At 36.4% G+C, this 16,736-nt stretch overlaps 1 protein-coding gene across 1 annotated transcript; it reads left to right on the top strand.

The window, feature by feature from the left end:
• The first annotated feature begins 2,384 nt into the window (after positions 1 to 2,384).
• On the top strand, positions 2,385 to 12,025 carry slc25a44a (solute carrier family 25 member 44a). The gene is made up of 4 exons (NM_001007350.2): positions 2,385 to 2,563; positions 4,344 to 5,023; positions 9,086 to 9,213; positions 11,231 to 12,025. The coding sequence occupies exons 2-4, from the start codon at positions 4,387 to 4,389 to the stop codon at positions 11,420 to 11,422; spliced, it is 957 nt and encodes a 318-aa protein (NP_001007351.2). The 5' UTR covers positions 2,385 to 2,563; positions 4,344 to 4,386; the 3' UTR covers positions 11,423 to 12,025.
• Positions 12,026 to 16,736: the final 4,711 nt, after the last annotated feature.

A 16,736-nucleotide genomic window follows, 5' to 3' on the forward strand; every position in this document is an offset into this window, starting at 1 on the left:
TTCTTGCTTTGCTGCTGTGCATTACACTTTAAACTATGACAGGACTTGAATTATGGTTCATTTACTAAGATAATCTATGACTTTTCGGTTTTGCCTCTCTTGCATGTAGCTGATAATCACACAAACTCAATTATTGTTATTAACTTGCAATACTTTACAATTCTGTTTGTGCACCAGCTACTGTACACATGCACTGCACTATTATTTCACTGTATGTATTATTTATTATTATATAGTTATTAAATTAAATTATATAATTATACAGGGAGGGCCATTTATATGGATACACCTTAATAAAATGGGAATGGTTGGTGATATTAACGTCCTGTTTGAGGCACATTACTAGATAAGAGGGGGGAAACTTTTCAAGATGGGTGGTGACCATGGTGGCCATTTTTAAGTCAGCCATATTGGATCCAACTTTTGTTTTTTCAATGGGAAGAGGGTCATTTGACACATCAAACTTATTGGGGATTTCACAAGAAAAGCAACGGTGTGCTTGGTTTTAACATACCTTTATTCTGTCATGAGTTATTTAAAAGTTTCTGAACACTTATAAAATGTGTTCAACGTGCTGACCATTGTGTTGGATTGTCAATGCAAGCCTCTTCTCCCACTGATAGCAACACCGCAGGAGAAATGCCAGCACAGGCTTCCAGTATCCGTAGTTTTAGGTGTTTGTCTTTGTTTATAGTTTTGTCTATTTCATTTCTTATTGTTGCTCTTGTTATTGCTTGTATCACTGCAATGACAGTAAAGTCTCTTCAGTCTTTATATAAGGGGATTGGTGTGTTTTTAATAGGCCAGTTTTTACATTTTTGTATGTTACAGTAAAAAATAACAAACATACTTCTATTCTGTGATTTCTGAAAGATCAATAGTATACGTTACTGGAAGCCACAAGCCAAAAAACATTTTTATTGCAGGAATTTATTAATGCTCATTACAAAGTTTTTGTTAAAAAAATACACGTATTAATCCTTAAAAAACACAAATGACTTTGATTTATTCTGACAGGAGGGGTCAGTTTTTGTCACCACAGATTACAGTGCAGGTAAAATTCATATTTTGGTTGTAGTTTAGACACATGAAGAGTTCTTGACTAGCCCATTGTTTTAATAGTATGTCATGAGTTTTTTCTTTAAATGACTAATTTCTTTTGTATTGTACATAGAGGTCAATGCTGAAGTTTGTCCCAAAAGAAGATGAGGTATCCTGATCCAGCACTGCTCCACAGGCACCAGGAGCTGCTTAACCAGGCAGAGGATTCAGCACTGAGGACTGGTCATCTCTATCGGTCTTAGTTTTTTTTTTATTTTTTTATTGTAGTATTTACAAACATAGTACAATAGAATACATCTCACAACAGTTAAGAACATAATAAAAATAAATAAAATAAAATGAAATAAATTCTTTCAGTTATACAATGTATAAACATGCCAGGGGTAGAAAAAAGAATAGGTAACATAATGATAATTATATATAAAAAATAAAAAAACTTATTCAATCAATCAAATGAAATTTACATAATGCCTCATATGTTTTTTTTAGCTTTTCTGTTTTTTATGTTACATAATGTAGTACCATATTGTTTAATCTCCTTTATAAAATGAACACAATTTGGCTTAGCTTTGGCCCATTTCTCGACATGGATATGGTATTTTCCAAGTAATATTATTAGTTGTATAAGAAAACATGTTTTGGAGTCAATTCCATCTTATACAAAAGCAAGTATGACATCAAATAACCCAATTTGTATTCGTGTACCAAATGTCCTTGAAATAAAGTTAGAAACATCAATCCAAAATAATCTTGAGTATACACATTGGAAAAAAAAGATGAGTAACAGATTCTTTAATAATTCCACAAAAATCGCAAAAGTTTTCTCTATCAACTCCAAATCGTTCAAATAATTCTTTTACATGATAAATTCGGTGTAAAATTTTAAATGATACCTGTCTTACTTTATTACAGGTACAGAGAGGGTTTATTCTTTACCATTTGTAAATGTAAATTGGGAATGTTTCTATAGAAGACGTGTTTATTTTAATGTAAACTATTATTTTGTAATGTAATTATTTGAAAGTTTATATTTAATTTCGAGAGTTATAAATATATAAATACATGTTTTAATACATACAATAACCATTAACATTATAACAAAACAACTAAATTAATAGTAAAAGTATTAATAATAATTTACAAAAGGACTACTTATATACAGATTTTACTTAATATTATTTATGCTACCATGCTTGAAACAAACGAACAATCAGCAACACACCACCGCCCAATCATCAAGCCGCTCCTCCTGTGTCAATGACCAATCAGCAGGCAGCAGCGGACCCTCGATATTTCAGCAGTGACGTTTTGAGCATGCGCCGGAAGTGTAGAGCAGAAGCTCGATCGGCATGACTTTCTATCGGGAGGAGCAGCAGGCCGCGAGTCCAGCAGAGAAATGAAGTTTTTACAGGAGAAATACCGCGTTTTTCTGCTGACAGGACCGCGCAGCTCTGCTTGAGACCGCTGGGTGGAGAAGCAGCCATCATGGCGAGTTAATCAGGTGAGTTCGTGCGTGTCTGAGAGGTCAAAGCGACAGTCATGTACTTGTGGTGGTCGAGATATGTTTTTTTTTTTTGTATAGGGGGTGTCAGGTGGTATATTGTGTCGTGTAATGCGCATGTGCAGCAGAAAGGAGAGCTCTGTTAGTTTTGGAGCTCCACTATGAAAAGGTCACAATGACTCTGATAAACATTGAGTTCTGTCACAGCCAAATCACTGATTGACTACTGCTATATTTAATCTTTGACCATACATGGGCGTTTTGTGTCTTTTAAATAGATCTTCATCACCAAAAGATAGTTTGTTTTCTGGCAGAGGTTACATTAAGAAGATGTCTTTTTGTGCTAAACAATAGTGTTAAAATTTAATAAAATATTCGACAACATCCCTGTGTCTTTAAAACTGACTTTTAAACAGATTTTATCATTTACGTTTTTCTAAATTTGATGCTATATTACATTTATTATACATTGCAATAGTCAGTAAGTATGAACAGTCTTATACACCATATATTAAAAATAAATAAAGTTAATGCACTGTCAGATAACACAAACTAACAACGAATAACTTCATTTTCATGGACTAACGTTAATAATACTGTAATAAATGTATTGTTCAATGTTAGTAAGTACATGAACTAGTGTGATTTTTTTGTAAAGTGACCCAGTAGTCTTATAATGGTTACAAAATTAAGTCATTTTGGCTAGGAGCGTATACTAAATATCAAATATTTTAGTTGTATTATAATAATTACACCTAAACTTCTTTAGCACAAGAACGAAATTATTTTTTTAAACAAGTTAAAATGCTGAGGAATATAAGTTGTAAATATTTTCCTAAAAATTCTTATTTTCAGATGTTTATATTAATAAAAAAAATTAAAAACTAATTTAACTCTATTAAGCTAAAAACCCAGAATTTTCAATCACAACAAATGAAAACATTTGTTTTTCTGTCTTATTGTCATTTTATGATTAAAAGGTGCTTTAAATTACAATATTTATCTTTGAAATTGGCAAGAAATCAAACGTAGATTAGGCCAAATATTATTGTTTTACACACCCTATTCCGAAAAAACCCAGTTAATCCATATAAATATAAATAATATATATATATAAAATTATTAGCCCCTTTAAAGTACTTTTTTTTTTTTACAGTTTACAGAACAAACCATTTTTATACAATAACTTGCCTAATTACCCTAACCTGTCGAGTTAACCCAATTAACCTAGTTAAGCCTTTAAATGTACCTTTAAGCTGTATAGATGTATCTTAAAAAAATCTTGTCAAATATTTTTACTGTTATCATGGCAAAGATAAAATATATCAGTTAATAGAAATGAGTTATTAAAATTTATGATTAGAAATGTTTTGAAAAAAATCTGCTTTCAGTTAAACAGAAATTTGGTAAAAAAAATAAACAAGGGGGGTAATAATACTGACTTCAACTGTATGTATATGTATATGTGTGTGTGTATATATATATATATATATATATATATATATATATATTTTTTTTTTTTTTTTTTTTTTGTATTAATACAAAATAAATACTTGTGCATGCATTTCTGAAAAAATAGACAACAAATAAATATCAAAAGCTTTAAATCTAAACTATAGACAGATGTACAGCTCATAGACTTAAATTGTGTGTTTTTCTTTAAACATGTCAGAATTATCTCTACTGCGACTGATTACAGCTGACCTTTAATCTATGTACCTTCACATCTCCACCGCAACACGTCTCTCTTATCCAAAATGTTCTGATTTTGTCACTTCAGGAGAAAAGCATGTGTGTGTGATTCGATGAGGTCATCGGCGGCAATGATGCAGCAGAAGCGCAACATTCAGATCATCGAATGGGAGGATCTGGACAAGCGGAAGTTCTACTCTCTGGGCGTCTTCATGACCATGACCACACGGGCCGCCGTTTACCCGTTCACCCTGATCCGCACCCGCCTGCAGGTCCAAAAGGGCAAATCGCTCTACAACGGCACCTTTGACGCCTTCTGCAAAATACTGAAGGTCGAAGGGGCACGTGGTCTTTACCGCGGCTTCATGATCAACACCTTCACGCTGATCTCAGGTCAGGCCTACATCACCACCTATGAGCTGGTCAGGAAGTACGTCTCCTGGTATTCGTCCAATAACACTGTCAAGTCTCTGGTGGCGGGTGGCGCGGCTTCGCTGGTGGCGCAGAGCATCACAGTGCCCATCGATGTGGTTTCCCAGCAGCTGATGGTGCAGGGTCAGGGCTGCCAGCTCACGCGATTCAAACTCAAACCCAAGATGGCCATGGCCACGGGCAAGCATAAATACACATTCGGGCAGACCAGAGACATTGTGGTGCAAATTTTTCACGCTGACGGGTTTCGCGGGTTTTATCGCGGATATGTGGCATCGCTGCTGACGTACATACCCAACAGCGCCGTCTGGTGGCCCTTTTATCACTTTTACGGAGGTAAGGCATTATTAGGAGTATGGAAAATTTAAAGTTTGTATGAAATTAACGTTTATTTTTGTAGATGTTATAGCCTAGTGGTTAGCGCGGCGACATATGGTGCAATAGCACGTCAGGGCGTCGTGAGTTCGAATCCCGGCTCAACGACATTTCCCCACCCTACCCCCCCTCTCTCTCCCACTTTGCTTCCTGTCTCAATAATATCCTATCTAATAAAGGCAAAAAGGCCAAAAATAAATCTTTAAAAAAAAATAAATATATATATATATATATATATATATATGTATGTATATATATATGTATATGTATTAGGGATGTAACGGTATTGTAAATACCGTCATACCGCAATATTAAATTTTTTCGATATTACCGAAGTCGCATGACTCGGTAAAACTATAGGTCTTCTGAGAAAATTTGCTCAGGCGAATGAAGCGAACGGGAGGTAGCTGGAACTTCATTTCCCATCAGCCCCGGCGTGGCCATAATCCTTTGCGGTCTGTTGTCGCTACAGATCCAGTAATGCGGAAATGGAGTGTGCTGCTAGTAGCGGAGATGAAAAAAAGATGGAAATGATCGAACCTAAAGCGGGTGTTGTCGCCGCGCGCGTGCTGAATAGCGGTGCTGTCGCGCGCGTTCTGATCAGCTGTGTTGTGGCGCGCGTATTGTAAAGCGCCGAGGGGGGGTTGAGCGCGCATACTCAAGAGAGGTGTTATCGCGCGCCTACTGAAGGGCTGGACTGGACGGAGGTTGTGTCGCGTCGCGGGGGCACTTTTGATCGTTTTGGAAGGGCATTTTCTATCCAAGACTAAAAAGGGCATGTGCACTGCACAGGTTGAGCCCTATGTGTGCACGTGCCTGCAAGTTGGGGAATACGACTAATAACAGTCATGGGGACTGCAGAAACACAGCACACTGTTCAGATTGATGTAGACATTGACTTGTACCGCAAAGAGATCTCTATCTCACTCATGGTTTGTCCTCTCAAGTGGGGGAAAGACAATGCACAACGTTACCCCACTGCTGTCAACATGGGCCAAGTCATATCTCTCTTGTCCCAGAATCCTCAGTCCCAAATGAGAGCGGTTTTTTCTGTTGCAGGGGACATTGTAAATACTCAGAGATACCAGCTTTTACCAGATTATAGTTATATGATAATTTTCCTTTAAACCCATCTCTATCTAAGTGAGTGATTAAATGTTGAATGTGATGAGTTTTTAACAATACTAAATTGAAACTTTATTTTTTTACATGGTTTAATAATTTTTTGTTATTAAAATTGAAGTTCCTGTTTCAAAGCTAACAGATAGATGGCTAATTTGTATGTCATTGACACTTTTGGCACTTTTTTGGGAGTATTTTCAAAAGTTTTTTTTTTCCTGTAAATGATTCAATAAATACCGTACCGTGACATTCATACCGAGGTATTACCGTACCGTGAAATTCTGATACCGTTACATCCCTAATATGTATATATATATATATATATGTATATATATATATATATATATGTATATGTATATATATATATATATATATGTATATGTATATGTATATATATATATATATATATGTATATATATATATGTATATATATATATGTGTATGTATATATATATGTATGTATATGTATATATATATATGTGTATGTATATATATATGTATGTATATATATGTATGTATATATATATATGTATATATATATATGTATATATATATATATATATATATATATATATATATATATATATATATATATATATATATATATATATATATATATATATATATATGTATATGTCCCACCCGCTCTTCATGTTTCTGTTGAGATTGTCAAACATCCAAAATAAAAATGGCACATTTCAAAGCACTTAGCTTGACCTTTAAATTGCCAAGATGTTTAGTGCAGTGTTTTTCGCAAGCCTGTTCCTGGAGGCACACCAACAGTACATAGTTTAGATGTCTCCCTTATCTGACCCATTAACTTCAGGTTTTGGAGTCTCTTCTAATGTTCTGCTGAGTTGCTTCAGTCGTGTTTGATTAGGAAGAGGTTGTAAATGTGTGCTGTTGGTGTGCCTTTAGGAACAGAGTTGGGAAACAGTGGTTTAATGATAAAGCCTGGTTTATACTTCTGCGTCAAGTCACCGGCGTAACCCACGGCGCATGCAACGCGTATAGCTGCGCATTTATACTTCTGCGCGCTGTCTCTGTCGGTCTGCATTAACACTTCCGAAATGCTAGTTGGCAGTGAGGTGTAAATACTCCTCTGTGTCAAGTTTCTTCGCTGCTGTTTTGCTTTTCCTGAACACTTCCTGAATGTACAACAAGTGGCTCAAACTCGCTCATTTTGAGGCAGGAACCGGCGGACGTGCAACAACTTTAACTATGAGGTAAACACAAAACAAAACTTTTCCATTCGGAGCTCCTTCACGGGACTCCACACTTGTAAACAATCGCTCCATTGGGCTTGTGCCATTCGTGTGGCTCTTGGTCCCGCCCAGACTCGTCAGCGCTACCAAGCCGACCAATCACAGAGCTTGCGCTACACGTTGTTGCGACGTGTAGTTACATTTTTTTAAAGGTGCACGTCGCCGACGGCCATGGCGAAGGGCTATGCGTCAATGCGGTAGCATACCCGTGCGTTTGACGCAGAAGTATAAATCAGCCTTAAGCTGAAATGATTTCATGTTGCGAATATTAGTAAAGCTGAAACCGTTTTTATTAAGCAAATTAAGTCAAATTAATAATTCATTAAATACATTTTTTGACATCAGAGAAAAATAGGGTAATCAGTTTTTTTAAATGTTTGTGCATAGAATGTGTCGTAAAAAGACAGTCATACAATTTTACTAGGGCTGTGTGACATTGAAGAAAAATGCACTGTGTGATGGCGTACTAAATAATGCGATATTTCATTAGAGATTTTTTAAAAATTATCAAAAAAACAATATTAACGCTGAATGTATTTACCATATTTTAACGATATAATAATCTGAAAGTGTAAAGCCATGTTGTTTAATGTTGCATTAAACAAATCTGAGATTAACAATGTAAACAACCAAAAATTGGCATGAAAATAATTACAAAAAATGGTCACGAATTGGACAAAAAAAAAGTCTTAACAAGAGATGTATTTTTAAAGGTTTGCTCCACTGGTATGGTTATATAAACCTGGAAACATCACAACCATTCAGGTAAACAAAAACACCTAAATCGAGAGGACTTACCGCCTTCACTAATTTATCGCAAACTACTGCAATATGCATGAATAAATCTGAGCAATATTTCGATGTACTGTGTAGTCCTATTTTTTACCTTCAAATATTTTAGATGCACTGAAATATCATTCAGTGTAACAAGCTTATATAGCGAAACAACATATTGTCACGCTTTATTTCAATTTATTTCAACAATAATATCATTTCATATAATAACAGGGTTCCCACACTTTCATGGACACCAGATTTAAAGACTTTTAAAAGCACAATTAGTTTTAAATCAAGCACCTTTGTAATTCACACCTCAGCATATGTAGCACTATGAAATAACACCAAGCACATTTGACTTAATATTTACGTTAAAAATGTCAGGGTTACTGCCAAAAATGTAATAAAATTTGTTGAATTTAATACTGGTAATATTCAAATGCGGTTTCTAAAAAATTGATATAATATGTGTTGTTTGTGAGTGTTCTTTTAAATTCTTCTAAGATTTAAATGTAAGATTTTTTATTTAGGAATGTCTAATTTTTTTGTTCTGTTTTTGACAATTGAATACAAATAAACAAACAAATTTTATTTAAAATTTAATTCAAGTACTTTCAAGGTTATATTTGTTTTCAGGTATTTTCCAGGTCTTGAATTCATATAATTGAAATTCAAGTACTTCAAATAAGCATGGGAACCCTGTAATAAGTTTTATATAAGTTGTCATTTCGAGCTCTACTTGAACCCGATCATTTGGGTGGTCTGAATATTTGTAATATTTTCAGCTTAGAACTCGCTGTAATTTGATAAACATGTGACATGTATCCTGTGGTGTGTGTGTGTGTGTGTGTGTTTTTAGAGCAGCTCTCCAGACTGGCTCCTGCTGACTGTCCGCACCTCATCCTACAGGCCATTGCGGGACCGATGGCTGCAGCTACAGCCTCCACCCTCACAAACCCTATGGATGTGGTGCGAGCCAGAGTACAGGTAACAACTGGAAAACTTCACACGTCACACCATCAATATTTATGTATTGTAATCAGTATTGAGATAGTTGTTTTTGAGTGTGTGATGCATTTTATTTGAGTATTCGTTTGCGGAATAAAAAAGGGAAAGCGTTTTTTGTAGAGTATTAATTGGGTCATAAAATTAGTGCTTTTCCTGTATTCGTTACTTAATCTTATGAGCCCCAAATATTTAAACAGTATCATATTACAAGAGGTTATATTCTTAATTTTAAAAGGTAAAAAAAAATTTAATATATTTTTGTTACTACATATAAATTAAACCTATGTTTATGACATTATATATATATGACACAATTATATATAATTTGCATTTTAATCCTTTAAGCAAAAATTACTGTTGAAAGAAACTTGTTGGTTGTGTCCAGCTTGTGTAAGAGCAATGCACGTCATGTTTGGAGCAAAATATACATATATTTAGGTATTCTGAAAGCATATGGAGGCTTACTTTTTATTATTTGCAGCGTTACATTTAAGTGGACTATCTGTTTCTATCTCAGTGACAGTTTAAACGAGTACTGTACATTCTCTAAGTGCTCCTGTCACTGTGTTGAATCCTTCCTGTGCAAGACTGTATGGTATAGTTGTGTAAACTGTAAACTGTTTAATAATGGTAGTTCATTTTGAAATAAAAGTAGCGAAATGTTTGTCAAGAATTATATTTTTCGCTGGAGGAAACAGCAGCTGAGAAAACCAGACTGCTCCTCCATGACATTGGGATACAGGTGATACAAGATTATCTATATCAAAGAAGTGCAAATAAGCAGATATTATAACAATTTATCGATAAACACACACCTCGTTCTCTCGCTGTTCACGACTGTGTTTTGCTGATCAAATGAAAAACAAAAGACGGGGAGGAGCCGAATTCTGCCGCTGTTTTCATATCAAATGTAAAGGGGACTGAGGCGATAATTTAGTGTACAGTTTATGAGCTAATTGTAAATGTTTTAGGGTGGCTGAGTAGAAATATAGGGGGGGCTACAGCCCCTCTAAAATAGACCTAGCAACGCCCATGTCAGACTGTATCGGGAGACTCAACAAATGGTAATAATAAACGTTTACAAGCGCTGTAATACTTTCGAAAATCACAATCGAAATATATATAACCATGCCAAATATCAGAAAGTGATAAATTTTTTTTATAAATTTTTAAAAATACTGTTGTATGTGATGAGTAGCGGCTTGAACGTGGAAACAGTATTGCATATGTCACGACCTAACAAATGGATAGACAAGAAAAAAAATTGAGAAAGTACTGATACAGCACTACAAACGTAAAAGTACACATATTAAATTACAATTCCTGAGGATAAACTACTCAGCTACAGTAATTGAAGTATTTGTAATTTGTTACCTGACAACACTGGTCACAACTAGGGATGTCGAAATTATTTGTTTCTTCGGTGCACCGCAATGCAGACGCGGACAATTCGGTATCGGTTCAGTAATATTCATAAACTTACTATGGCGAGGGAGGCGAGCGCGAGTATATACAATGCACCAACTACTTTAAAACACATAAACTTTGCACAATTTCACTGTGTGTGTGTTTGCTGGACAGTCTTTTACTGACACTTGCAGAAGAAGCCCCTATTTCACTGCGATTGAAAGAATGAAAGTAAATTCCATTTCTCTCTCTCTCTCTGTGGCCCATTTGACCTGCTAGCGTGACTTTTTCTCTCCTCTCGGCTGTTACAGCGATACTTCTGGATACAGACACGAGCGTGTGTCTGCAGAGTTTTCTCCACTGAAAATATAAAATATAACACACAAAACACAAAATATAAAACTGTATAGAAAGCATCGTCAATGCACCGTGATATCGAATTAAACTGAATCGATGGCATGATAATCGTAACCGAACCATGAGACCAGTGGAGGTTCACACCTCTAGTCACAACTATAGTCAGTGTTCATGTTTGCGGTTCTTCTTTTGCATGATACGGTCTTAATAAAGCACGTTTGTGTGTTTGCAGGTTGAAGGACGTTCGTCAGTGATTGAGACGTTTAAGCAGCTAATGGCTGAGGAGGGCATCTGGGGTCTCACTAAGGGTCTCTCGGCACGCATCATTTCCTCCACACCCACATCCATCATGATTGTCATCGGCTACGAGACACTAAAGAGACTCAGTCTGCGTCCTGAACTGGTGCACAGCAGACACTGGTGAAAATACCTCAGCCTTTTAAATGCCTTTTATGACTTTCAGATTTTTATGAGGACCAGGCAATAACCGGCGCTCATCTGTGAAGTTCTATTCTTCCTCTTTTGTGGATTTTTGTATATTTTGTAAACGTTTCATTTGGTTGTGCGCATTTGGGCTGAACTAGTATTCTTTTTTTTTAGTTATGAGATGTCGTGGAATTCCTTTTATGGCCTGGCAAGTGAAAATATTTTGAAATGGTGACTATTTTTGAGTTTTCATTTTGCATTCATGCTGTGCCGTTCACTTCGTATGACAGGAAGTGAGATCATCAGATCTGTTACATGGTAGGAGAATTAAGAACTTAAAGGACTTGTTCACACGAAAATGAAAATTACCCCATAATATACTCGCCATTTTTGATTTATGACTTTTTTTCTGTCAGACGAACACAGTTGAAGTAGTTTTCAATTTGAATCCCGTCTTTTTATGCTGTATAATGGTGTTGGATAGTGACTTTTATTTTGAATTTTCAAAAAGACCATAAATCCATTGTCGCCACCAGGGGCTTAACACGTCTTGTGAAGCAGATAGATTCGTTTAGTAAAAGAAATATTTAAATTGTTTAAATTATAAAGTTAAAGAGACTCAGCCAAAAAGAAAATGAATGAAATTATAAACGCCAATCACTGACTTCTGGGGGCAATATTATTAATAATTATTATTATTTTTTATAAAAGAAAAATCAACAATTATAATAATTTCTTACATTTATATAGCACTTTTCTGGACACTCAACGCTCTTTACACATTTTCGGGGGGAATCTCCTCATCCACCTGGATGACACAGTTGCTGCCATATTGCACCAAACCTCACACCAGCTGATTGCTGGAGAGGAGACAGAAGCTGCGTCTCAAATGGCACACTATGCACTTACACACTCAACTGCATAGTATATGACTGTTGTGTCAACCCAAATGGAGCACTGATGTTTTTTTTAACTAAGCAGACATTCAAACCGTTTCCCTGATGACGGTTGCAAAATTAGTGAAATAAATGACCAAACTACCAAACAATACCTGCCATGAGTATAGCCGCATTCACCATCAGGAGGCGCTATAATCACTATCGTAGGAGAATTTTGCTTTCACCATCAAAAATAAATAAGGTTATACAACATGTGCGCCCGAAAGCTCCACCCTTTCCGATACGCGAGCAAAGCTGCGTTGTGCGCGTGAAGTGTCCATCATTACACACTTCATTTTACCGGCTAAATGAGTGCATCACTTGGGTAATTAAAGTGCACTTACTGTTTTTAAAGTTTCAGTGTGAATGCACAACTTACACTATTAATACTACAAAACGACGAGGAATAGTGCATACGTATTCGATTTGGGACGCAGCTAGAATGATGAAGCCAGATATGATATGGGGATGGTTAGGAGGCCATGATAGACAGAGGTAGTGGGCAAATTTGGCCAGAATGCCAGGGTTAAACCCCTAATCTTTCGAAGGACATCCTGGGATTTTTAACGACCATAGAGAGTCCGGACCTCAGTTTACGGTCTCATCTGAAAGATGGTGCTCACTGAGCAGTATAGAGTACCAATCATTATACTGGGGCGTTAGGACCCACACAAACTGCAGGTTGAGCGCCCACTGCTGGCCTCACTAACACCACTTCTGGCAGCAATCTAGTCTTCCCATGTGGTCTCCTATCCAGGTACTGACCGGGCGCAGCCCTGCTTAGCTTCAGTGGGCGACCTTGTCGGGTTAGAGGAGGGGTTAGGTGAGCCCATTAAGAAGCATTGAATGCAGCTCAGATTACACTGCACCAGGTCTCCATCCAGACCCCTCTCGCATATTTACAGAAAGAGATAAATACCAAAACAAACAAAGGAAGGGGTAAGTTAATTACAATAGTATAGAAGTGTATGAAAATAAATTTAGGAGCATGATCTAAATCTAATCAGAGTCTGATGAATGGACAAATATAAAACTGACATATACGATGTTTGACGTAAAACTAATTAGTATCTTCAGGAATATATTGGGAACCAGTTAATACACTATTTGTTGACGACCAATAAAAAAAACGACTTTGCTTGCTGTTAAGTCTGATTTATACTTCTGCGTCAAGTGAACACGTATAGTGCGGCGCAGCCCTCACACGATCGCATGGAACTCGTCGTGGCTGACGTTGACACACACCTCCCAAACATTGTAACTACACGTCGCATAGCGCAAGCTCTTTGATTGGTCAGCTTGGTAGCGGTGATGAGTGTGGTCGATGCTGAGAGGCGCAAGCCCAATGGAGCGAGTGTTTACAAAACACCCGTGAAGAAACTCGACACAGAAAACACAAAAAGCACGCAGTAGTGTGAATCCACGGCTACGCACAAGACAGGCGCCATTATTCCCGCTGTTCCCTTGACATATAAGTATAAATCAGCCATTGTTGTATAACGTTATACAGTATATTACTTTTGAATAATTCCATGTACATGTCAACTAGTCTTACATCACACGTCATATTGTATACGGTCACACATAGCATGCATTCGGTGTATAACGTTAGTTTGACGATAGATTTATGTGCTTTCAGAAACTTCAAAATAACTTCTATCCAACACCATTAATGCCTGTGCACACCGGGACGCTTTTTGCTCACGTTTTTAGTTAACGTTTAACGCCTCGTGACTAAATAAAGAAAGCCAATGTGATCGTGCACACCAACACGTAAAACACCAAGCGAAAAAGTGCAATTTTTAAAGAAATGCCTCATACTCGTTTTTTTGTTTTTACGCACCGCATCAAAACCTTCTCCACCAATCAGATCGGCACTTTGTTCACGTGTACGGAGCTGCTGAAGTTACAGTAAACAGCAATTGGAGGCGCTCAAGTGCAAAACTGTAAATGCGAGCGCACATTGAAGAAGATGCCCAGAGGCGATATGAATGTGGAGCTGCTTATTGCACTGGTGAACAATAATCATTTCTTTATCGCCAGAGCTGGAGCTGCTACTTGAACCATCCATGCTTTTTCGAATCGCCAGTAACTTTAACAACAAGTGTGTCAACTTTCTGTCTTCTTCTTCTGTATTATAAGCGGGTGTCAGAAGCTTAAAGTTGTGTAGGGCCATCTAACATCAAGGAGTGATTTTGCATACTCTTCTGCTCGACGCCAGTGAAAATCGCTTGGGTTTGAATCCGGATAACGATAAACGCAAACGAAAAGCGGTGTGTATGAGCCTTTATACAGCATGGAAGAGCCGGGACAAAATTTGTAACTGCTCCACCTGTGTTCGTCTGACGGTTAAAAAAAAGTCATATACACAGGATCGCTTGAGGGAGAGTAAATTACAGGGTAATTTTCATTTTTGTGTAAATTGCTTTTTTAAATGGGCTTTTCACACTTGAAACCCTGGGTCATTTATGAGCTTAGTGAGTCAGTTTGACTAGTCGGGTTACATTTTCGAACTCTGGGTTAATAATGATTATATTTACCAAGTTATAGAGTGCATTTGTGCCCACTTCTTAAAAGAAATGTTCATTATAAATGTAATTCAATTCAATTTCTCAATAGTGATATTATTTTAGAAAGTATTTTTTTAAGCATCATCAGCCATGAACTAAACCAAACGAGGTCCATCACAAAATTACAAACTTTGATTTGAAGAAAAAGTATAATATTTTCCCAGAGATGGGTTGCGGCTGGAAAGGCATCCGCTGCCTAAAAACTTGCTAGATAAGTAGGCGGTTCATTCCGCAGTGGCGACCCCAGATTAAAAAAGGGACTAAGCCGACAAGATAATGAATGAATGAAAGAATAAAATATATGAATGAGATATGAATAAATATATGAATGCCTGATAGAAAGACAAAAGAACAATGCCACTGTCACACTAGAGTTTGCGAAATTCTGTCATGCAGCGCTGTGAAAAAGGGCGGGATTAAGCAAGTTGATTAGCCATTAAAGTAAAAGCCAGTGATTGATCCATATTGGTCCACATCTATGGGGTGAAAAGTGCAGTGTGTCCACGGGCTAACATCGTGTGCTTGATGTCTTTAATAAAGAAATACAATATTATCCTAAGACATATTGTGAATGAAAAACGACTGAGAAATATATTTTAAAAAGTTATTTTAATTCGATGGCTGCATCTATAGACGTAAATCTCGTAAAATATGCACATATTTATATATATGTAATAAGATCATATGGAGACTTGAATATATGATTTGTGGTGCTTTAAGGGAGTGGACGTAGCTAAAAAAAAAATTTGCCGCACAGAAAAATGCTAACTTTTAAAATAACACAGAAAATGTTATCGTTAGAATCTCTGTGGAGTTAAAAAATTTCAGTTTTTAAGTATGCGCAAGAACTTGACAACCAAAGCAAATTGTCTACAGGTGTGAAATCGCCACCTACTGGCCTGGCGTGCAACACATCAATATTTTTTAGTTTTGAAGAATCTGATAATTTTGACAGCCATGATGGCTGGAAAACCTTTCAAGAATATAAACACTCATACCTGAATATGTTAATGAAGAGTTTACTGTAAATGGAAATTTACTAAATATATAATTAGAAGATAATAATATTGCATCGGCCTGAAGCTTCCTATATAAGGGTTTAAATTATGCATTTTTCTAAATTGACATTAAAGGGGACCTATTATGCTAAAATTACTTTATTAAGGGGTTTAAACACAAATGTGTGGCAACAATCTATTAATATATCAAGCCTCTAATAAATGAATTCTATTTATAATCACACTTGATAAACAGTCTGCAGAAACACTTTGACTGACATTCTCCCTTTGTAAGTGTCAGAGGGGGAAAGCCCCACCCATTAGTGACCATCTCTCCCTCATTAGCAAAAAGCATTAGTCTTGTTTTTGAATCTGCCACTATGCTGACACATGGGCATCAGTAGCTCCGGCCTGTTTTGAAATGAGAATAATCCCATTTGAATTTAAAGCAACAGTCACCAAAACACCACATTTTGTATCACAGCCTAAAAGGGGCAGTTTCAAAGAGTTATAAAACATTATCTGTGGGGTATTTTGAGCTGAAACGTCATATACACACTCTAAAGACAGAGACTCATTCTGCCTCTTGTAAAATAAGGCATAATAGGACCACTTGAAAAAGATTATGGAATTTAATTGATCAAAGCCACCTTAACCCAGAGTTAATGGGTGTGAAAAGCCTTGTAATAAAGGCATCTCGCTCTACTGAACTGGTTGAATCTGCTTTGGATCGTATCGTATCATGTCTGTTTTCATCATGCCTTCCTCGTAACTATCAGAAAACAGTGTTTTGGGGCCAAAGCGTT

Source organism: Danio rerio, chromosome 25, assembly GCF_049306965.1.
Source record: "Danio rerio strain Tuebingen ecotype United States chromosome 25, GRCz12tu, whole genome shotgun sequence".
Lineage (NCBI taxonomy): Eukaryota > Metazoa > Chordata > Actinopteri > Cypriniformes > Danionidae > Danio > Danio rerio.